Source organism: Vicugna pacos, chromosome 3 (genome assembly GCF_048564905.1).
Source record: "Vicugna pacos chromosome 3, VicPac4, whole genome shotgun sequence".
NCBI classification, from domain to species: Eukaryota; Metazoa; Chordata; class Mammalia; order Artiodactyla; family Camelidae; genus Vicugna; species Vicugna pacos.
The window spans coordinates 22,468,334-22,492,938 of NC_132989.1; the positions used below are offsets into that span (position 1 = coordinate 22,468,334).

A 24,605-nucleotide genomic window follows, 5' to 3' on the forward strand; every position below is an offset into this window, starting at 1 on the left:
ACTCCTTCAGTAATTCAAATGTATTGTAGATAGTTAAAACACAACAGAACTCACCTTTTTGTCCCACTGAATAACTTACTTAATATTATCTCTCACTAGTGAATGTTTCATCAAGAATAGTTTCATTCATTTCACTAATACTAGGTGATTTTTTTGTTATTTTTGTTGTTAGTTGTAAGTGGAAACAGCAAGATATGTAGGTGATCCAAGGGGTCTTTTATCCCCCTCAAGGCAAGGGGGTCTCTTGAGAGTACTTGATGTGGTTATCAAGCACTACAATGGCAATAGTTTCAATACCAGTGATACTTTTCAAATCCACTTAAAATTGAAAATAAATGAGGTTACAAAAGCACTCTCATATTTAAGATGATATGGAAGACAAACAAACCAGGTATGTCTAACACAGAACAAATATGGTGTTCCTCATTTAGTGTTGGCTCTAGAAGCCAGGAAGAGAAGACTAAGAACTGTTGGTATGAAAGTAAAAAAGAATGCTTCTAGTATGACTCTGCCTCCAGTTAATATTTTTCTATTCATCTTTCTTTGACTTGATACATGTTTTGGCTTCTCTATCAGCCTCAAACATTTTGTTTTATTTTTTAGATTGCCTATATCTAAGACCAACCATATTAAAATATGTGTAAGTTGATGACTGTTCTTTTCAATGGGATAGTTTTTCCTTCTGTAGTGCATCAGATTCTTGGCATAGCCTATAGTTTGGACAAAGCAATCCATTCAGTGTTCCAGAGTTTAGCCTATTGACCATACCAGCTCTTCATGGAACTAAGCCCAGAATTAGTCATATATTTATAAACATTATTCAGTTGATTCAACAATACAACAGAATTACAGGAGTCACTCCCTCCCCCTCATATGTCCCCAACCAAATAAAACTTAAAACACCTATAACCAAAATAAATCTTTAGATAAAGAAAATCAGAAACACAAAAGGAATCTGACGGATGATCTGGGTATCCTTAAGTTTGTTTGGTGTCATCTGACTGAAATTCTGTTATTCTTATTGACAAACTTACGATCCACAAAGAGCTAAACCTATCAGTGGCCTGTCTGCTAAAGTCAGATAAGACACACTGCAGGGGCTTGAAACTTTCTCACTTATAAAATGATATGGAAGAGAACAAGGAATGTTTAACACAGAGTAAGTGTACAACTAGTTTTAAAAGTGCTTTTCAAGGCAGTCTAAGAATGGACTCTAAAGTGTAAAATGTGAGAAGTCTATTACAAATATAGTATTAACCTGGTTCAATATGATTGTGGATTGGGTAGTACCTGTATGACCACTGAAAGGATCACACCCCACTTCTAAACACTGTTCATCTTTTTATTGAATATTCTGGTAAATATTTCACATTAATACAGGCTACATTAAGTAGAGCCACTATATGACAAGAAATTTACTCAACTTTTTCCTTTTAAGTATGTAAACAATTGTACATGTATTTACCACCCTAAAAGGTTGAAACATGTAATCATCTAATTCTCTTCTGCATACAAGTAGCATTCTGTATGTTTAGCCCAAAGCACTAAATTCAAAATGGCTAAACTAACCAGAGAACATAATCAGGTGGATAGGAAATCACTTTGTTCTTATACAATGGGCAATCAAATTTCCATTGTTAAAGCCTCAGAGAAAATTTCTTAGGCAGATTAAAAAAAAAAAAATTCCCCAGGGTTCTTCCAAGGTCAAAGGTTTCTCAAACAAGGCTAAAGAGTAAGACCTTCTAACTTAGTTGACATATTTGAGATGCATGTTTCCAATATGAGGTGCCCACGTGCCAGGCCAAATCTGAAAAGGGGGAGGAAAAATTGGAATTTCTAATTAGGAATCTTTAGACATTTATAAAACGAATATATAAATGCAATGGCAATTCACTGTTTCTGCCTAGGAAAAATACACATACATGAAATTAAATGTTAAGTAGCATCATCTTGATATTGACAAACTTAATTCAGATCAAAGTGGTGAGATGTCATGACTTCTGATATTCAGAACTTGTACTACCCAAAGAATTAAAAGAATGACACAATAAATCTGAAAAATAACAGCATTAAGTCCATTTTACCTGCTGAGCATCAGTGCATTCAGTTGAATTTTGAATAACTTTTATCATAGGGTTCCAAGCAGGATCTGGGTTGTGGAGTCCATTAAACAGAGGGCCTCCCGGAACATCAGCAAGTTGGGGATGGGAGGGTATTATGGTGCCTCCATACATGGAAATTGGCAGACCCTAAAACGGCGGAAAGGTTTACTCATGAAGTGATTATAAATGATGAGTCCATAATACCAGCATAGATCTCTCTAACTGCCTTTCATTCAAAGGACTCCAGAGGATCCTAATAAATACGGCATCGTAAAGAACTAAAAAACCAGAGGTGGTTATCTGTATCAGCAACACTTTTCAATGAGAAGAGGGAAAAAACAACTAAATCCAATATCAAATCAAAAGGAAATTTCTAATATTTGATGAACACCTATAATATCCTCAACTTTCCACATTTTAGATTTACTAATAAGCTTGTGCTAAGAAAACAGAACTCTACACAATTGCTTGCAGCCACAATCTGGCTTTATGGCAGCCAGGAAGCTCTCAAGCTGACAAGAGGACAGTGGGGAGCTCACAGCCAGCTTTTTAGAAGGGCAGCCAAATGCAAAGTAGCAAAACTCAAATCTCTCAGGTTTTGGGGGGAAGCTGGGGGCATCTTCAGGATTAGTTTGAGGACAAACTAATATAGACCACATAACCCACTCTTAAAATTGGGTAAAAGATCTGGCAAAGACATGGAAACAGACTAGTTAAACTAGAAGGGAGAATTATTTCAGTACAAATTACTCCTTAACACGTGACTACATTGGCTGGCAAAGTGTTAAACAGGTTACAACGAGACTTGTCAACTTACTTTAGAAAAATCCACAAAACTGTTTGCCATTGGCTGATGAAAAATGTTAGAGGGGGCTACCATTCCAGAATCATCTCTCTCCATTGGCTGATGCTGAGAGAATGTGCTTGGGTCTGATAATTGTTGATGCATTGGATGGTTCCCTATCACAGACTGTGACCAACCTGATAAGCCTTCTACAAAGAAGAATTGAGAAAAGGGTTAGATATTTATTTGGATTAAATAACAAAATATTACCATTTGATCATTTTTTCTCACACTAAATTTAATCAAGATCATGCCTTTGACAAGCTCAGGACACATTCATGACAATTTCTGCAAACTGAAAAGACACGAGTTTCTAGAAAATTAGGCAGAGTTCTCTGAATGCCCCAGTCTACCTGTACTTCAAAAGATTAACTGCTCTCTGAAGGAAATCAAATGATTGTCCCATTTTACAATGAAAAGCTTAAGAGAGGGGAAAAGAAGTATACTTTGAATCTTTTACTTCTATTCAATTCTATTTATTATTTTATATGTTATTTATTATCATACACATTACATATATTATTATGTGTAACCCAAACTAACATTCCAGATTTTGAGACAAGATTGAACTCAAAGGTTTAAACAACCCTAACTGATTAAGTGTAAGAACTAAGCTTTTTTTTTTTTTAAGGAACTATATTTTAATGGCAAAATCCCACAACTTACTTGAGATATCCCTTCAGATAGATGGCAACGTAACTGTACCTGACATGGCATTGACGCCGAATGACCAGATTCCACTGTGTCCAACAGGAGCGACAAAACTGGTCCCCACAGGGGCTTGTGTTACAGACCCTCCTTGTCGAATCCGGGCTAGTCTCTCTGTTCCAATAGGGGGAGGTATCTTTCGATCCTGACTGGCACTACCTCCTTTTGGTTGGCCCAAAGTTGGGGGGGCAGAAGTGGCTGAAAGAGGTGAAGATGATCCCGAAGAAACAGATGGAATAGGAGAGTCACCTGGTGGCAAAATATTTCTCTATTGTTTTATTACATATAAAAACTAATTATAAGAATATGAGAAACCTTGTTGGAAAGATCTATTCCATAACACAGGTACTGTAAAGAAAATTTTCATTTTACAAGAGCATTCAAATGAAAATATCTAAGTTCTTAAACATTACCCTATACTACTTCTGCCTGTAGTAAGTATAAACAGTCTGAAAAATAGCTAAGTATAAAAATAGAAGAAATTAAAAAAAGAAAAAATAGTAAATATAAACAAATACTCAAAAGCTTTTTCAAATTGAACTGAACAAGGCTAGAAAGGAAGGCCATATTTATTCTTACTCTAGTTCTAAAAAAATATTCTTAAGGGAGGAGGGTATAGCTCAGTGGTAGAGTGCATGTTTAGCATGCACAAGGTCCTGAGTTCAATCCCCAGTACCTCCATTGAAAAAAAAAAAAAAGCTAAATAATCTAATTACCTCCCCTAGCAAAATACCTAAATAGTAACAAAAAAAGGTTTTTTTAATCGTCTCACAATATATATTGTTACATTTTAAATTAGCTTAAAATGTGGCAGTGTTTGGATGGTACCTAGCATACTGTCTGGAAAACAATATAATACATTTATTAGCTATATACTTACTAGCTTTTTTCTTTTTTCTCTCTCTATAGTCCTTTTTTCCCCCACAAGGAAGAAAGGTTAAATGTTGTCAAAGCATTGTAGGATTCAATTCACGGCTTTGTTTCCTAGTGGGACTCTCAGGTAATATGGGTAGTTTTCCATGTCAAAGGGCTACCACTTACTGACTACCTCATAATGCTCATTTAAAAAAATCAAATCCTATTCAAGTCCTGTTCTAACTTCATCTGTTCTAAATACTGAAATAACTAAGCCAGAACAGAGGAATATTTTTACTTATAAATGGCAACAATACAATTTCCTAAAATGTAAAAATAAATAAGGAATCATACCAAACCGACCAGATACTTAAGTTCAACTTAAATTCAACTTCTTTTCAGACTTAAGAAATTATTTCACAATACTGCCTCCAAAGAGTCCTTTTATAAAACTACTTGTACCTCTTTTCTTGATCCAAAACTCAATATAAACAAATCTGGCTTGGAAGAATAGCTTGACCCTTAAAGTTTTCTCTCCTACAAATGATTGATAAATTTTTGACATGACTGCAATACAAACCTTGGGTACCTGCATACCATTTAGATTACTAAAGTTATAATACAGGGTTCCCTGAAACAAATGGTTTAATAACTTATTCAAAACTTTTAGGTAAGAGTTCCTCCAGGATTCCTACATGAGTTTGAGGCGCTTGTCCAAGGGTGGGGAGAAAAATGTTGTCTGTTGAAACTAGGAGTCCCAACAGGAGCTGGCCCTTGCAGGAAAACCCGTGTTCCTGGTATGCTGGAAAAACTTGTCAGAGGAGCAGAAGAGGAAGATGGGGAGCTGCCTGATGGGTCAATGGACGGTAAACCTGAAATAAAACAGGTCCAAGACATCTAATTAGCCAAAGCTTTAAAACTGAAAGTCCAAGGTTTACTTAATTCTTCTTTTAAAAAGAAGAAAGCATGTAGTTTATTTTGTGGATCACAGTAACAGGAATCCATTTATATTGTACTGTATGTCCCAAATCCATTTTTCACTTGCAGTCCAGAAGAATATCAAACAGCACTAGATATAGAAAAGTGAGCCCAGTGTTTAAGAACGGCAGTCACCTGAAGTATGTTCTAGATAAATCTCAAAGTTTTCATTGGAGGGGACATGGGATAAGAGCATGTTATGAATACGGGTACCCATCAATAATTTCTGCTTTCCCTTTTGTGGGAAATCTCAAAGTACAGCTGTTCAGCTATATAGCTACAGTCATTTTCCCTGGAAGATGAATACCAAACCTACCAATGTTTCCTTCCTAACAAGGAGGAAAAGCATACTATTAAACTAAAGATAATTTCAGTACTCCATCTGATTAAAAAAAAAATCTACAGTTGCAAACTACATCAAAGTTTCTATCCAGTTGACATAAATCTGAATTTAGCAGTCTTCTCAAACTCCACTCCTTTTTCTAGAAAACGTATTAGGGAAAGGGGACATGGGTCCAGAAAAGGATTACAGGTACTCATTTCAGGAAAAAGTAGTTAATATCAACATAAAATATTCAACACTTCTCAAGCAGGTCTTATTCATCTATTTTTAAAGTAGACAATTCAAAGTCTTTCAGTATAGTCCCAGGATTGTGGAACAATCACCACAATCAATTTTAGAACATTTGTGTCTACTCTAAAGAAACCCCTGTATGCATTACCTGTCGCTCTCCATCCTCCTTTACCCCTTATCTGAACCTCTAAGCAACCACTAATATACTTTGTCTCTCTAGATTTGCCTATTCTGGAAACTTCATATAAATAGAATTATACAATATATGATCTTTTGTGACTGGCTTCTGTCACTTAGCAAAATGTTTTCCAAGTTTATCCATGATGCAGCACAAATAAGTACTTCATTTCTTTCATTATATCTCATAATATAGAATATAAATATAAAAATAGATACTATAATTAGAATGATATCTCATGATACAGATACATCACATTTTGTTTTTCCATTCATCAGTTGCTGGACTTTGGGTTGTTGCCACTATTTGCTATTATGAATGGTGCTGCTATGAACATTTGTGTACTAGTTTTTGTGTAAATATGTTTTCTCTTGGGTATACCTAGGAGCAGAATTACTGGATCACATGGTAACTCTTTTTAACCCTTTGAGGAGCTGTCAAACTGTTTTTCCAAAGTACCATTTAAAATTTCTACCAGCAGCATTTGAGGGTTCCAATTTCTCCACATCCTTTCCCATCTTCATAAGTATTACTATTTCTTACCTGTAAACTAGGAGTGTAAACTATATCCATCAAAGAGCATCAACAAAAGAAATCACACACGCAGTTAAGATATGAGACCAGGCTTAGTCAATCCTGGACCCCAGAAGGAAGGTCAAAGTTTAATGCTTGCTATTTCAAAAAATTATTTTTTAATTAGAAGTGAATAATTTTGATGTTATAGATTTGAATAATTAAGGTCCCAAAATGTTGTCTTCTACCAAACTAGATGGATGATTTCCTTAACTTTCTTTTTTCCAGCCATTTATAATCTGCACATCTTGTTAGGATGCAGTATGTGGTGTGTAAAGTGCTCAAACACTGGAATATGAGAGATTTGAAGTTTATCTCTAGCTAAGGCACTCTAAATTCACATATTAGTGCCAGCCAAGTCAAGGATTAATGCTTTCTACCACAGCCTGAGCACTGGCAATGTGCTCTTCTTTCATCCTGGGGCGTTTGAAAACCTTTATAAGTTTGCCCAAAACAAAAAGTTAATAAAATAGATACCTATTTATAGAAAAGAAGAAAAAAAAATCCTAGAGAGTATTTTGGATCATACAGTCTTGCATAAGCTGTATTTCTTTTTGAAAGATGATATAACACTATGTTATCCTGAAAAGACAAGTAAACGGAAACATATCTGATATAAAAGCTAAGACTATACCGTATCCATAGTCTCACAACTTTTGAACAACTTAGATCAGTTATAATTAGCAAAAAGGAAGGATGGGCTATGGGACCGCTATCTAACTGGAAGAAAAATGCTAAGTGCCAATAGTTCTTCTTATCCCCATTCCAGGTCAGCTACAATTTCTAATTTGTTTTTTAGAACAGTGCAGATTGGAATAAAATTTGGCCTTTAGACTCTGGAAAATAGACTCTGATTTGCCAAATATCTCCAAGCCACCACTAGCCTCTTATCTTTCTAAATATTTTTTATACTGCCTCAGCAGCTGGTTTCTGATTTCAAGGAACAAACAGCTAAATCTTAGTCGGTTTTTTAAAAATAAGAGCCCACATATGACTTGGTCTCTTCCAACAGCTCCATCTAGTGTAAATAATATAGTTACTATTAAACTACATCATTTAATATTCATTCCAAGCACCCAACACTGAAAACAAAGAATGTAGATTATGGATTGGGGCCTAAATACCTTCATAACTCAAACATTTACAATCTAAGAAATGCAAACAATCACTATGATTTTAAAAATGTCTGTAATTTTGGATCCTTGAAGCATACTATGAGTCCTTTTTTATTAACATCATCTTACATCAATTCTAAGAAAATGGACTGACACAAAGTATAACTTCCTTGATATGAGAGATGAAGAGATCATAAAGGACAATATAAAGCAGCTCACATGTGAGTGATTTACCTAGGGCTACTTTTTTCTCCACTCAATCAGCAGTCATTAAAGGGTCTTTACTATTTATGACATACTCTTCGTTTCTTTAAGATCATGCAAGATTATGTACAAAATAAATGCTTTATTATCTTGGAAGACAGATTATGCTCTTAGAGCCCCAAACTGTGCTGTAGCAATAGTTATAATAACTTACCAACTGGACTAGTAGAAACTCGCTGGGAAGTTGGTCTGAAGCCAGGTGCCTTGGAGTTGTCAGGGTGCACGTTTTCCAGGTGTCCAAGTACAGAGTTACCCAGGAATGCTGACTGAACAGTGAAAGAGGCATCTGCAGCAACTCGTGAGGACAGTGGACCATCTCCCCAACCTTGGTTAGCTGGCACCTGGCTGCTATCAAAAAGACTACTGAAGTGATTGAAAAGCGTGGCTGGGCCAAATGTAGGTGGCAAAGATTTATTCGCTGGGTTAATGTGCATCTGAGAACCATTCATAATGTTCATGGCTGAAGAAAGCTGCACTGCAGCTGGTGGGCCTTGCGGTGGTGTTAAAGGAACTGGATTTGTAACAAAAATAGACTGGGGATCCTGGTGTATAGTTGCATTTGGTACCACCGAGTAAAATGAACCTCTGGGCTGCATTCGATGAGAAACTCGAGGTGCTGGTACAGCTAACTGAGGTAAATTATTGGTATCCTGATTATCAGCAGCAACCATTCTGGGTGATGCCAAAGTCAGTGGAGCAGGTTCTGAATTAGATGCAAAAGGCATTGACACAGGACTTAAATCAGACAAACCAGGTGGCTGTGCTTCCTCCTGTGTATTATTGGAGGGAGGAGTGGGACTACCAGATGGGTGAGTTTCTGGAGCTCCTGCGGTGTTGCTGGCAGAGCTACTGCAGCTATTTGCAGTTGAAGAAGGGGTACACAGGTTTGCCATGGACTGGTCCTGTGTTGACACTTTCTCTTTGTGGGGCGGCATGGCAGAGAAAGACTCCATCTTTTGTGAAGAAAGCTGTCCTTGAGGAGTACTTGCGGGCAGAAACGCGGTGGGAACTTGCCCACTATTGATAGGTGCAGAGGAGACAGAAGGCAGGGAACTACAAGTGCTTGTCACAGAAGAAATCACCGTTGCTGGAGGATTTGTCTTGGGCACACAGGCAAACAACTGCTTTCTGACTGATGAAGGAGTCCGGGTATTAGTCACACACAGTTGCTGACTGGCAGTAACTACAGAAGAGACAGTGACAGGACAACTGGCAGTAGCTAGTCCAGCAGATTCGGAGGGTAGAACAGTCCCGTTCTGGTTAGGAAGACGGCCTGTATTATTATGCTTTGGAGAGCTATTTGTGTTGCCAGGATTCACAGGTCTCACTGGGAATGGTCCCCAAGTGTTAGGAGAGGGTGAAAAGGTTCCTCCAAACTGGGCCATGGGTAAGCGAGGATGCCGAATCTGTTGCATAGTTTGAGCAGCCAGCAGGGCAAAATGAGGGTGGGGATAAGCTAAGGGGAGAGAAACTGGGAAAGAAGAACGTACATTTGTTGGAACGTTCTTACTAAGTTTATTAGTGGGCTGGAACGTAGATAATGTTGTTGCCTGTGAAGTTACAAGACTTGGAGCACCCAAGGGAAATGCATTTTTACTGGAAGCTGTTGTGGTGCCTACTCCAGGTGAGAAGTTTGCATGAATGGATTTGGTGCTGGCAGGTGTTCTGATATGGTTTTTAGGAATCAAGTCTTCCAGTTCCTTAGCAGGATCTTGAATAAGTGCATTAATAAGCTGAACTGCATATCTTGTTGATTCTGTACCACCCCTGGAGAGAAAACAAACAAAAAACAAGATCAAAACCATAAAAAAAAACTAGGTAATCTTTACCGTGAAATAAAATTCTTGATTGTACCATGCCAACAAAAATATGCTTCTCATAAAATTTAATTTCCTCACAAAACTAACAATATATATTTCACAATTACCTTATTGTGATCATTCTCTCGCCATTCTTATCTTTTTGTTTATCCACATCAATATGGGCACCGGTAACATCCTGTATTGCAGTGATATTACATCCCCCTCTTCCCATTATCCTGGAAACCACGGAGGCTGGAACAGACAATTTCTTTGACCTATAAAAAAGACCATAGATGAGCTTATGAAACCAAATGTCTTTATTAAAAAGATGTCTCAGTAAGTATGTTCATGGACATTTGCAGAATACTATTTCTCAAACCTAAAAGAGAAAATTATTGGAAGTTTTTATTTTAGAAACTGACCACATCATATTTAACTTAGTAAAGGTAAAAATTACATTGCCATTAAAAAAAAATATATATATGTATATATATATATTAAATCAATCACAATCTAAGCATTCAAATCTGCCCAACTATTATGTTAGTGATAAACTGCAATGGTCATATGTATCGAGACTTTCTAAATTAAAATAATGCATACCATTTTGTTAAATTCCATACTGGATATGAATAATAAAGGCTAGCTTATCAGTATCAACAACTTTACTTAGCAATAAAAAAATAAAGCCTCAGATTTGAATTATATAAAAAGCAACTCACAAGTGGAGCCTGGGACTTCTACCTGTGTGTGAGGCGAGTGGAACTAGAGAAAAGACCAGAGGCCGATCTTGGATCTGATAAGATGGCCTGGGTGTCCCACAGGATTATCAAGGAAACCCAGTGTTTGCTGGCCAAACCAAATGAGAGCAACACCCATTATTTTCATGTGGTCATTGATGGCTGCCTCCTATGAGGGATGGACCCTCAAACTTTGAACTATAGCTTCCAGAAGAATACCTAATGGTAGCCTCTGAAATACATTTCATGATCAAAATTTATCATCTTAATGTAAAAGGATTGGGAACAATATATTTAAGATATTTTGAAAGCTAGAGCATCAATTAGGCTGTATGCCATGAATAATACGTAAAATCAATCTGATCATCAAGTATGCATCACTTCTCCTGTTCTGCCAAGACTTCTTCCATTTTTATTTGTTTTTAATAGACACAAAGTCTTAGAAACATTACAGAAAAAAAAGCCCTGATATCTTAGTCCTTTGGTAATTAAATGCACATTAACAAATCTATGTCTTGTCCTGATTCCCTGTTGTAAAGCATGAGCAGAGACTAGAAATATCTTCTGGATTGTTGTGAAACATTTAAAAGCACTAGCCCCTCTCTGCTTTTATTATAAAGCAGTGTGAATGAAGGAAGTTGTCAAAGTTAGCTACAGGGGTGTGGGTGTTTTTCTTTCTTTCTTTCTTTCTTTTTTTGAGGGGGAAGGTAGTTTTAATTTTATGGGCTCCTTTCTCCCCTCTTATGGTGATCTAACTGCATTGGTTAAAAGGAGATAACCAGTTCTTCAGAATAGTTCTTTTCTAGCCAGGTCTAACTTTATTTAAATGCTGTAGATGGACAAGCTTGTCTGAATTAAAATGGGACCATTAAACAACATGACAGTCCTCACTAATAAGATTGTGACTTTGTTGTCAAGTGAAACTTGATCTTTTTGTATGGTTTGTCTGTAAAATGTAATCTTATGTGTTTTTTAAAATCTTTTTTTGGGGGGGAGACGGGGGTAATTAGATTTATTTATTTTTAATGGAGGTACTGGGGAATGAACCCAGGACTTCATGCATGCTAAGCATGCACTCTAACACTGAGCTATACCCTCTTCCCAATCTTGTGCTTTAATGAAGTACTTTTTCATTATTCTAAAGCCAACATTTGTTGTATCATATAAAATATGTATGCAAAATTTACATACTGTTTCTAATTTTGCTTTAATCTACTCTGGATGTAGTATGGCAACTGCATTTGAAAATAATAGCCACATTCAAATCATTCATTAACTGGGTAACTATCTCACAAGAGGAAAACCTGTTATTAAAGATAAAAAGATGAGACTAATTCTATTTACCTTCGGACAACTTCTTTCCACCCTTCTTCTCTTTTTTGCCCCCTTTTAGGGCTAGTCAGATTCAGCTTTATGTTTGAAGAGCTTAATGGCAATGATACTGACTTATAGCTTGTTGATAAAGAATTAGGATTTACTTCGCCTTCAAGTCTGAGAAAAGAAATATCAAGTCCAATAAAAGATACATTTTAAGATAGGAACTCAAGAGATTAGTCCTTTATACACAAGGTATACTGAAATATTTGAGTTAAAATTTGGCACATGAGATTATTAACAATTTAGAAAAACAAAATCAGGTCAGAGTCCATCATTTATTTTAGTATTAAAATGGATTCAGAAGCCAAAAGGACTATAATTAGTAAAAATTACATAGTTAAAATAAAATCAATGTATGCTAATATTTCCAAATTTAAATTTTAATCTTAAAAGTTCTAATAATCTCATTTCATAACTAGAACATGATTAGGAAGACATTGGTGAATTTGTTTTGAACATTCAAGACAGATAATGTGATAAACTTAAACCGTTTAACGCAACTTGGGCTTGAAGAACATACTTCAAGTTCTTCTGCCAGGCGTTAAAAAGAAAAAGTAGGTGAAGAATTAACAAGTTAGAAAATTTTACCGTGTCTGAGTTTTGGAAGCGGCAGTACTTGTCTTTTCTTCTTGGGAATGGAGTAGCAGTGAGGGGTATCTCCTATCACTAGAGGAATTCACATCCATAGTGAAATTTAACTCTTGGCTTTTACCACCACTACTACTCTCACTGTTGCAATCTGTGCTGTCCAAGTTATCTGAGTCACTATTCCCACCTGCACCACCACCTCTGGGCTCTCCATTTATTTTATTCTTATCTGCCTTTTGCTGTGCTAAGGATATATGTTGTTCTGGTAATATTAAATGTGCAGTGGGAGGGGTCTCCTTTGTTTTGTTCTTCTTATTTTTCCGATTGGTGCTGGGAGTTGTCACAACGTTAGCCCTTTTTTTCCCAAACACGTTTGTGAATGTTGCAGATGTTGCAGAGATTCCAATTGTGGTGGTGGTGGTCGCACTGGGAGGTTCTATGGGAACTTCTTGTTCCACTGAAATTATGAAAAAGGATAAAAATCACACTGAGAGACACAGATCTCAAAACAAATTGTGACAGAATATACCTTATAATTCGTAATAGTTCAGACTCTTAGGTCATATTTTCCTTTTACCAGTATTCACTAGTAAGTAAAGAAATCTTTACTACTAGAACAAATGCAAATACACTGTATCATATTTTGATGTCTAACTTGGTATAAAACATACAATTAACATTCTTAAGATCTGAAATGCTAGTCTCATGAATTAACCAAAAATCTCAATATAGTTTGAATTTAGGAAAATTTTCAAATTGTATTTAAGAAGTATAATTCAAATAGAACAAAATTATTTGCTTATTACAAGCACTGCCAGACTGTACAATAAAAAAACTCTTTGAGAGTGATGGACACCAGCCCTATGTAGCTACGAGCAACTTATGGAAGAACTGGATCTCTCCCCAGTTGGAAACTGGGGAAGGAGAAGGTAGGGAAGAACCTGAAGAGGAGCTGGCAAACCTCTTGCTGTATCACTTCTAGAACATATACAATATTTTACAGGGGAACTTAAATTACAACTGAGTATCTTCAAATTATGTGCTTGCCTTCTCCCTTGTTTCTCTGTATCACTTTACAATATAAAATATTTTAAAATATTTACTACAGAAGTCAATAGTCAATTTCAGATTAAAGCAATTGAATATTTATTTAACTAGAATTAGAACAAAAAGCACTCAGAATGAAGTTAACAAACCAGGAGAATTTTTATCACTATTTCAGATGGGTCATTTCTCACCATCTTCATCATTCTCCTCTTCATCTTCATCCTCTGGTAGTTCTGAATTCTCCTTAGGTTTGTTTTCCTCATCTTCCTCTTGCTTCCTTTTCTGTTCCTCTTTTTTCTTTTTTCTCTTTTCTTTTCTTTTCTCTCTTTTAGCTGCAAGAGCCTGCTTTCTGCTCTCCTCTCTTGACTGCAAATAAAGTATGTATATCATCTCATCAATAATGAAATAATTTAAAATAAAGAATGAAATAATATTTTTGTTTATGATACATGGGGATTTCCATGGATGTCAGTCTTAAACACATTTTTTAAAGCAACAAAGGGAGAAATAGATAAACTGGACATCATCAACATTAAGTTCTTGTGTTTCAGAGGAACCACCAAGAAGGTGACAAGACAACCCATAAAATGGCGGAAAAAATTTGCAAATCTTACATCTGGTAAGGGCCTTTATCAAAAATTTATAAAGAACTTTCACAACTCTATAATGAAAAGACAAATAACTCAATTAAAAAATGGGCAAAGGATCTGAAAAGACATTTCTCCAAACAACATATATAAATGGTCAATAAACACATGAAGAGATAGATGCTCAATATCACAAGCCATCAGGGAAAAGCAAAGCAAATCACAATGAGATACCCACTTCACAATCACTAGGATGGCTATAATAAATAAAACAAATCATGGTGAGGATGTGAAGAAATTCCAGCCTTCATATACTGCTGTTAGGATCATAAAATGGTGTAGCTACCTTGGAAAACAATCTGGCAGTTCTTCAAATGGTTAGAGATTACCATATGATCTAGATTGCTAGATATATATACCCTAGAGAAATGAAAACATACTTGTACAAAAACTTGTACATCAGGCTCACTTCAGCATCACATATACTGAAAAACTGAAATAATACAAAGAATATTAGCATGGCTCCTACACAAGGATGACATGCAAATTCATGAAACATTCCACGCTAAAACAAAGCAAACAAAAAACTTGCAACCTATGAAGTGGAAACAACCTAAATTCCCATCAACTAATAAATGGATACACAAAATGTAGTATATCTATATAATGGGATATTATTCAGCAATAAAAAGAAATGAAATCTTGATACATGCTACAAGATGGATGAACCTTGAAAACATTATGAAGCAAAAGAAGCCTGTCATAGAGGACCAAATACTATGTGATTCCATTTATATGAAATGTCCAGAGTATGCAAAAGTACAGAGACATAAAGTAGATTAGTGGGTTGTAGGATGAAGGGATTGAAGGGATGGTGGATGATACCTAAGGGATGTAGGGTTTCTTTCTGGGATGATGAAAATGTCCTAAAATTGATTGTGGTGATGAAGGCACCTCTCTGAATATACTAAAAGCCACTGAACTGTATACTTTGAATGGGCAAATTGTATGGTATGTGAATTAAACCTTAGTAAAGCTGTTAAAAAATACATTTATATGGCATCTGTTTGACTAAAATGCAGCTATTATGATCTTCATAAGATATTAACAAATTTCACTATGAAAATATCGATGAGAGGCCATTATAGAAAAAAATTTTTCTTACTTTATAGAGTTTTACTTTGGTTAGTACTAGAAAATACCTTTTTTTTTTTTTTTCAGAAAAGGGAACATGTAATAGTTGCCTAGCATCATAATGAAAGTCTGAAGCAAACAGAAGCACATCAAGTTACTCATATTTCTATGGAAATTATCCAAAAAAGTCTCACCATAAAAATTTGCCAATGAAGTCCAGTTTTCCCGGTCATAAAGTAAAGCATTTTCCTCATCCTGAGTCATACATTGGTTACTCTTTGAAATTCTTATTTGTCTAAATCAGGCGTCGGCAAACTGTATATATGGCCTAAATGCCAAATCCAGTCTGCTGTCTGTGTTTCTATGGCCTGAAAGCTAGACTCACTTTTACATTTTAAATGGTTGAAAAAAAAATACAAAGAATATTCTGTGACATGTGAAAATTATATGAAATCAAAATTTTGGTGTTCATAAATAAAGTTCTATTGGAACATTCATTTAGCCACTGTCTATGGGCATTTTCGTGCTACAATAGTAGAATCAAGGAGTTATGCCAGAGATCATGTGGCCTGCAAAGCCTAAAATATTTACACTTTGTTATTTTATAGAAAAAGTTTGTCAATCCCCTATATAAATGAGAAAGGGGCTGAAGACTGAAAGAAGAGACTGTATATTCAGCTAACAATTATTTTATCACTCTGTTGGCATAAGAGCAAATTGGCTGTTTAAGGAATTGCTGACCATATCCCTGGTAGTTACACAAAAAATAAACATTTTAGACATGGGAGGGACTTGATAGTCATCTAACTTCAAACTTCACTTTATTTAAAAATGAATATAACATTTTTTCCCCTTCTGATTTTAACTGTAATCAAGTTCATCATGGAGGTACTAAAATTTATTTAATTCCATAATGATAAAACTTTTAAGGATAACACTTTTCCCCATTCATTATAAGCAACGTAACAGTGACTGTCCTTACACAATCACATCTTTGAGCATTTGTCTAATTACATACCTCAGGCTAAATTTCTATAACAGGAACGGGTAGAGTAAGAACCCTTTTAAATAAGTCGCTTGTCAAATCATCTCCATCAACAGTTATACTAATTTACACCACGCATCAAAAATCATACTAGAGTGCTAATTTCTCTACAGCTTTGCTATCAATAGCTATTACCAAATCTTCAAATTTTAAGTTTTGCTAATCTGGTAAAAAATTTTAAATCACTCTGTTACTGTGCATTTCTCTGTTTATTCATGAAGTTGAGCATTCTCCATCTACTTATTGAATTTATATATTTCTTTTTCTGTGAATTGCCCATTCATATGGTCATTTTTTATTCTGGGAAAATTATCTTTTTCTCATTGATTTGTAAGCAATCTGTTCTTCTGTTCTTAACAAGTTTTTTTTTTTTAAACGAAGAATTGGTGTCAAAATTTTCAAATCTCTCAAAATGATCCTATTTTTTTCTTCCTTTAATCATAAACAAAATATATTAATGTTAAGCTATCTCCTGCATTCCTATAATAACTATTTGATCATGGTGCTCATTTTTTAATACAACTTCTGGGTTCACTAACAATACTTTCATTTTCTAGATAAGCAGACTGGGCCTCAGAAAAGTGATCTTCAAAAAAAAAATTTTTTTTTCCATTATATTACCACACATTCTAGGATATTTAGATACTTACTCTTTAATTTAGGATCTAATGAACCACTTATATCCCAGATCTTACACTAAACAAAAGATTTCCAATGTTTTAATAAATTTCTCACACTAACGTTAAAGCCACATAGATATTAATGTCATCTGAAAAACTGTGATCTGCTCAAAAATTAATTCCAAAAATGGTTCAAAATTTTTTTTGATAAATAATAGATCAGAATTTTAAAAATCAGTGGTGGTTTGATAATCTATCAATCATTTTTTAAAGTGATTTTGTTAAGATTATTGGCCATGTAGGTGGCAAATTTATTCTAGTAGATTATCAACAATTTCTATAAGGAAAATTATTTTTCCACTCACCTTTTCCAGATCAAGTTCCTTTAAAAGAATACTTGCATTCTTATTTGCTTCTGCAGCCTGCTGGTCTTTAGCCTTCACAATTGTCTCAACACACTGGTGACATTTTTTCAACAGTTCCTATATTGGAAAATGGAACTATATAAATATAGGAACACATAACATAAACAAGCCAAATAAAACTTGAGCTTATGAGTATTCCACAGTCCAGGGCCTAAAGCTCAAATTGCTGAATATTAACTAAACCAAATTAAGCTATCCTTTGAATCATGTATTAATCTTTTATCAAAATAAGGTATCATTTCCTAAAAAGTTTGTACATTCTTAGAAAAATTTCTAATCAGTCTAATAGTCTGGTAATAAACTTTAGCTGCAATCACTGAATTATGATCCATAATTAGAAGAAAATCTCAAAATAATTTATGAAAAATATGCCCATTATTCATTTCGCAAATGGAGAAACTAAAACATAGAAAGATGAGTTTATCAGTCTCATAGAGGACAAAAAGAACAGGTTGCTAACTATACACTTTGGCATATAATTCCACAAAGAACAAAAATGTGTTTCAACAAACAGTATATTGAACCTACCTTATCTGTAATTGTTGCTATGTATCTCATGCATTCTATATCAGAAGGGAACTGATTTACTTCCTTCACCAAATACTGAACAACTTTTACATGACCCTGTAAGAAGTACAACAAAATATACAAAAATGATCCCTTGAAATTGGCCCACACACTTAAAACTTAAGGGTAAAAGAAAGGTACAATAACACTTGGGAGTTTACTAAACTTAAAACTGAAATTATGAGAATAAAAACAGTGTTGAGTTTATAAACAGAAAAAGAGAAGTACAACATGCTCAGGAATACACAATGGACCAAAAGACATTTCTCCTGAATTTACTGTTTTTTTTTTTTTTTTAATAGATGTACTGGGGATTAAACCTAGGACCTCATGCATGCTAAGCATGCTCTATACCACTGAGCTATACCCTCCCCCTTCTCCTGAATTTAATCTGCCCACTTCTCACTGAAAATAGAAAAACTTTTGTAGAAAAACATTATCTCCTGGAATAAATCTATTAGTAAAACAAAAATTCGTGGTATGAAATGAGTCAAAATATAAAAGGGAGATTAGTCCTAAAACAAAGAGGATGTTCTAGATTTCAAAGCATTATTTTGGCCCTCTCTTAACCAACTAAACAAGGTGGACTGTTACATTTATCTGAGTCCTATGTCTTGAATCTAGGTAAAATACTTTCTAAATGTTATTATTAGGGGCTGGATGATCTGCAATCAATTATAAGTGTATCTATTTTAATACAGCCAAACTTGCATATTTTCTCCTACTAAGGTTCTCAAACTTCTTCAAGCATTAGTCTGATGGTGACAAAAATCAGAAAACTGGTTGCCTCCGGGGCAGGAAATTAATTGAGAATGAGCATGATGGAACTTTCGAGGATTATGTTAAGTACTTTATATCTTTATGGAAAATGGGTTACATGAGTGTATGCCTTAATCAAAATTCATTCAACTATGTACCTTAGATTTGTGTGTTTCACTATATATATAAATTATACCTTAATTAAAAGGAAAGAAAAAAATTTTTAATGAAAATATTTAAGATTTTCATTAAAGACACAAAACTTACACTCATTCAATAGTTATTTAGTGACCACCTATTAAATGTATGGCTCTGTGCTAAATAACTGGGTATAAACAGAAGTGAAAAAGACAGTCATGAATCTTGGCCTCCATGGATCTTCCAGTCTGACTGGGGAGATGAGCATTAAAAAGTAAATACATATTTGAATGTATAATTACAAAATGAGATAAGAAAAATAATAGTGTACTATAAAAGAGAACAAGAGAAACTTTTCAGATTAGGAGTTAGAATTCTCTGAGAAGTGACATTTAAGGATAGTTAGACATTAAAGAATGAGTAGAAGTAAGTCCAGTGAAGAGCGAGGGAAAGAACATTTCAGGAAAAGAAAACCAGTGAGCAAAGGGGAAGGGTAGTAGAAATGACTGGTCTGAGGCTGGCATGAGCCATATCATGCAGAGTTTGTAAGCCATGATAAGTAGTTTATAGTTTATGATAATTGTAATGGGGATAATTATAACACATGAGCCTTAATATACATAAGAGGTATAATATATTTTTATGAGAGCCCACTTGTTTTTGGTCCTCCCTAGGTAGAAAAAACATCCATCTGCATATAATATCTGTCCTTAAATCTCATGTTTTATGTACTAGTCAAGACACCAGATGATTAACCAACAAAGTTGCTTTTAGGTAACTGCATGTAGCTCTTAGATTTGGGATCAAAGATAGTGGAAAAATAGCAGCAGTCTGTGTATAGAAATAGAGTCAATTCTTCAAGACCAATTTTCTTTCTTTCTCACATGATTTCAGCTTAAAACTTAATAATTTTAAACAAATTCTATCTTTCCCCCCTACAAGTTACCTTGCGAAATGCTGACATAAGAGGTGTGATTTTCCGGTTATCTGCTGCATCCACATCAGCACCTGCTTGCACTAGCAACTGTACCACATCAAAATGACCACCATTGGATGCCAACCAAAGTGGCGTGTTTCCTTTCTTGTTACGAACGTCAATATGGGCTCCCCTATAAAATGAAAGAATGTTACTATAGCTTCTTTCCTGTGAGAAGAGGCTCATTTTTTCTATTTTTCTCTAATTTGTCTTTTAGTCTTTTAAAAATAGCAAACAAATAATCTTTCTTTAAAATGTCAATAAAGTAAAACAATTTTATTAACTGTAAAGGCTCTGAAAAGTGAAAGGGATCATAGGAAATTCTATAAATAAATGTAAAATTTACACACCTATTAATCAGGAGCTCACAAAATTTGTAGTGACCTTTGTCAGCTGCTATTGTTAAAGCAGTATCTCTTGAGGAAGGCACAGGGGGAGCATTGACATCTGCTCCTTTATCTAGGAGAACTCTTCCAACCTCTGCATATCCTCCAGAAGCAGCTTCCATCAAGGGAGTAAGACCAGTCTGTTTAAACCAAAAAACTATCTGAGTAAGTTATGTTAATTTCTTTAAAGGACTTAAACAATTGACATATAAGTGGATTCTATTTCTGATTTTCTCTCACAAGAGGGCTAGGCAATATTCATTTTTGAACTTTACTAAATAGCAAGTGAAAACTTATATTCAGTTAGAAATGCTAGAATGAATTCACTTATATTACTTTATGCTAAAAAAATAAACAATTTCATAACTTCTTTACTGTTATAAATTTACATGATACAATAATTTCTCTACACAATGAATAGAGATATTAAAAATGAATAAAATGAAAATTAATATGGCACAATGTTCAGTGGGAAAACTTTGTTTAGAATATATTCTGAGAATGCAGTTTGCTAAATAACCCAGGATAAATTCCTTAAATCTTACTCAAACTTGGGTAAAACAGATTAAAATATCATTTCATAAATTTTATGCATGTGTCTTTTCCTCATTAGTCTCCAACATTTGCCAAAAGACATTTCTGACTGGTATCATTTCCAAAATAATAATGGATTTCTCTAGTACTTCTAATGGATAAATGGGCCACAGTGAATACTTGTACAAAAGATAAAACTGGATAGCAAGAAAGGCTCATTTCTCTTTGTACAATGAAAAGTCTGAGGGAAAAGTACACTTCCTCATTTCTTAGATTAAAAGAAAGTAAATTTTGCATTAAATTTTAAGAAATACAAATAACAAAGATCAGGGAAAAATATTTTCATTCAAACCTTTCCAATTTGAAATGACTACCAGATTGGTCACTGTCTGATTATAAAGAATTGTCCAAAAGCTACATATTTCTAGGGCCCTATGCACCTAATAGTTCTAAGGAAAGAAATTCAAAACACTGCCATACTAACTCCTACTTTCTAAATGCCAAATAGTCATGAAATTGTCAGAATTTATCACGGTCAGATTAGATTTTAGTTGTCTCGGTTTTACAATTTATGCAGTAATTTTTTGATTGGGGTTTTTACCAATAGTATGCACATGCCTCATGAAAGTATCTAATTAAAGCTCTCTACAAAATTATCTTACTACAAAAATATATCACTATAAAATAATTTTACTACATTCAGAAGTTGCAAACTAGATAATTAATAGAGAGCCACTCAAGGCCGAAGATGAAAAAAATACTGATTCTATTTTTCTTCACTGTACTTAATAAAAGTCATGAATGGTGATAGTGTGTCACTGACCATTGTATAGTATAATTTTCTAATCCTGCCTTGGGGCATCAGTTTTAACTTATGACAATTTAAAATAGTACATTCAATTTGAGTTCAGATGCCACACATGCTTTTTCCACTAGAAATATATCTGAAGTAGTTGACAAATTATAAAATGCTTACCTTTGCTCTATGTTCAACATTGGCTTTTCGGTCCAGAAGCAAACTCACGACTTCTGCTCGGCCTTGGAAACAGGCCAAGGTGAGAGCCGTGTTCCGATTGGTCTCTATTTGGGCATTAATGTCTGAACCCATATCAAGCAGCAGTTTCACTGCAGGAACATGTCCATTCATCGCAGCCAACATCAGGGGAGAAATACCCAGTTTACTCCCAGTCCTAAGGGGGGAAATGTGCTTAGAAAATTAAAATAATATGTTGCCTATTGTTTTTTAAAAAGCATAGACAACATAAAAGATGAAAAAGTTTTAGTAAAAAGAAAGGTTTCTAATGCCAATGAATAATTTTGTTTAGACTAATAATTAAGAATAGGAAAATCTCACAATTTAAAACATAATCCCTATTTACAGCTATCAATTTTCAACTATGTATAACAAAGTATTTTCTGAAATAAGACCTCTTTAAAAACAGCCACGTTAGCTGAAGCAAGCTTGGATTACTTATAAGCACATTATAGGAATTAATTGTTGGCCTTGCAACTTTAGTGCTATCTTAATTAAAAATGGTACCTGTCCATTTAGGAGAAAAACATTTAACTCCAAGGCAGTAATTTACTAATCATGAGTAATAAAATGAACAGGTGATAGATACCTTGAATTAATTTCTGCCCCAGCATTAAGCAGAATCTTAATGATATTAACATATCCTCCAGATGCAGCTAGACTCAGTGGTGTATAATCAGACACATTTCTATGTTCTTTATTTGCACCTCGAGCCAGTAGCAAGTCTACCACCTACAAAGCAAAATAGAACAGAGAAGTCAAGTTTACACCAAGGGTTCACCTTATAGTGAAGGAAGCAGAAAGAAATGGAACCTATAACTTCCTTGTCTAAATATCAGACATTTTAATTAGATCCTAAACATTCAAATATTGGCACTAGAGAAATGAATTCAATTCCATATTGAGGAATCAGAGCTATGATATCCCAATTATATTGAAATAATAAGATGTTAGTCTTTCTATTCATCAATTTTTAAGTGATGAATTTGCTTTTCATATGTGTTAGGATTGTGCTTCATTCAGTCCCAATAAATGTTAGGATAAAGGAAATTTTTATTTTGCCAAAAAGGCAACAGATTCCTTAAAAGAGCATTTACTAGTCTCATTATAAACTTAGTATATAGAACACGTCAAAGCACATGCAAGTTTTATTCATGTAGCTAAATTACTAAACATATGCATATTTAAAATACAAGTAAACTATTTATAAAATGAAAATTAACATTAATATACCTCTTGCCGTCCACCAGAACATGCCAATGAAAGTGGAGTATCCTTAGTTCGTTCAGATTGTGCTTCTATATCTCCACCTTTATCCAAAAGGATTTCAACAACTCCAACATGCCCTGCTGTTGCTGCCAGGATCAGTGGTGTGAAACCTAAATCAGAAAATAAAAATCTCAGACAAATTTGTGGTTTTTACTTGTTAAGTCACTGCTTTTAATTCTCTACTGTTTTAGTAGGAAAAGGTCTTTAGGGCAGATACTTATTGATACCTCTGCATGCTCTATTTTTAGATTAAGAAGAAAGGCAACCACAACTTCCTGTACCTGCTTGAAAGTACTGAATTTCTGAAGGATAATTTGGCTCTGTAGATGAACAAATCTGGAGATTCCTATCGAAATATGCTAACCTATCTTTTTACTGAGATAGTCTAGGAACTACTTATCGATAGTGAAAAAACAAATAGTTCTCTGATGTAATTACACTCAGACTTTATTTCTAACATTTCTTACCCTTTTTGTCTCTGTGTTCAATTTTAGCATCTCGTGCAATGAGTACAGATACAAGTTCTTCATGACCACCTGCACAAGCTAACGTTAATGCTGTGTCATGATTGCTCTCAGTCTAGGAGAAGGAAAAAAAAAAAGTTAGTTTTCTTCCTGTTTACTACGGGATTATCAGTTGAAGAGCAAATAACATTTATTTTCACAATTAATGTACAATGATTATTTTCCTTTCCAAACAAAGAAAATTAGAATGTGCAAAATAAGTTTAAATAAAGCAGTCTACTCACGTGTGCATCAATGTCAACTGAAGGGTACACAGGGGGCATAGACTGGGAAGCCACATTGCTTGGAGACTGTGAACAGGGATCAGGTGTAAGACATTCTGTGGTCTGAGAGGAACTGCTTGAACCAGCGGGAATTCTGCTACTCACAGCTGAAAAACAATATTCATATTGCTGAATTCTACTTAAAAAAGTAAAGTCATTTATGTACAGAAAAATACAGAAAATAGAAAATTCCATAGCAGTAGTATATTGTAGTAGCAGTTAAATCACAAGCTTTGGAGTCAGATGGACATATGTTTGAATCCCAGTTCCACCAATAAACTTTCTGATTGTAGTCAAGTAATTTAACCTCTCTGAACCTCAATTTCCTTTTATCTAAAATGGGGATGATAATTATAGTACTCCCCTTGTAAGGCTGTTGGAAAGACCACCTTGAGATAATAAAGTAAAATGCTGAGCATGGTACCTGATGATTAGTACATATACAACAAATGGTAGTCTTTTACATTGTCAATAGGGAGAAAATAGTTTCTAAAAAAATTAAAGGAATTTTATATTTTAATTTGTAAAAGGCAATTAGATTAAAAAAATCTTGAGGACAATGCAAAAAAAAAGAAGAGAGAAAAAACAAGAAGGAGAAGG

General features: G+C 34.5%; 1 protein-coding gene and 1 pseudogene across 8 annotated transcripts in view; one reads left to right on the forward strand and one right to left on the reverse strand.

The window, feature by feature from the left end:
• Window positions 1-24,605, reverse strand: part of ANKHD1 (ankyrin repeat and KH domain containing 1) — a 111,904-nt gene that overhangs the window by 5,832 nt on the left and 81,467 nt on the right. For 4 of the 8 annotated variants that reach the window (XM_015239492.3, XM_015239489.3, XM_015239491.3 and 1 more), the window contains 18 exons: window positions 23,967-24,112; window positions 23,686-23,797; window positions 23,183-23,328; window positions 22,539-22,681; window positions 21,893-22,106; window positions 20,347-20,522; window positions 19,967-20,129; window positions 18,085-18,180; window positions 17,497-17,613; window positions 13,937-14,111; window positions 12,699-13,155; window positions 12,078-12,224; window positions 10,119-10,268; window positions 8,346-9,958; window positions 5,205-5,381; window positions 3,652-3,903; window positions 2,920-3,095; window positions 2,085-2,249 (listed from right to left, as the gene is read on the reverse strand). In XM_015239492.3, coding sequence (XP_015094978.2) covers window positions 2,085-2,249; window positions 2,920-3,095; window positions 3,652-3,903; window positions 5,205-5,381; window positions 8,346-9,958; window positions 10,119-10,268; window positions 12,078-12,224; window positions 12,699-13,155; window positions 13,937-14,111; window positions 17,497-17,613; window positions 18,085-18,180; window positions 19,967-20,129; window positions 20,347-20,522; window positions 21,893-22,106; window positions 22,539-22,681; window positions 23,183-23,328; window positions 23,686-23,797; window positions 23,967-24,112 — 4,625 coding nt within the window. Of the gene's footprint in view, window positions 1-1,328; window positions 1,808-2,084; window positions 2,250-2,919; window positions 3,096-3,651; window positions 3,904-5,204; window positions 5,382-8,345; window positions 9,959-10,118; window positions 10,269-12,077; window positions 12,225-12,698; window positions 13,156-13,936; window positions 14,112-17,496; window positions 17,614-18,084; window positions 18,181-19,966; window positions 20,130-20,346; window positions 20,523-21,892; window positions 22,107-22,538; window positions 22,682-23,182; window positions 23,329-23,685; window positions 23,798-23,966; window positions 24,113-24,605 lie in introns of those variants that run through there. The other 4 variants (XM_015239493.3, XM_015239490.3, XM_006204556.3 and 1 more) reach the window with 3 other exon arrangements.
• On the forward strand, window positions 14,802-14,902 carry LOC116277921 (U6 spliceosomal RNA; annotated as a pseudogene).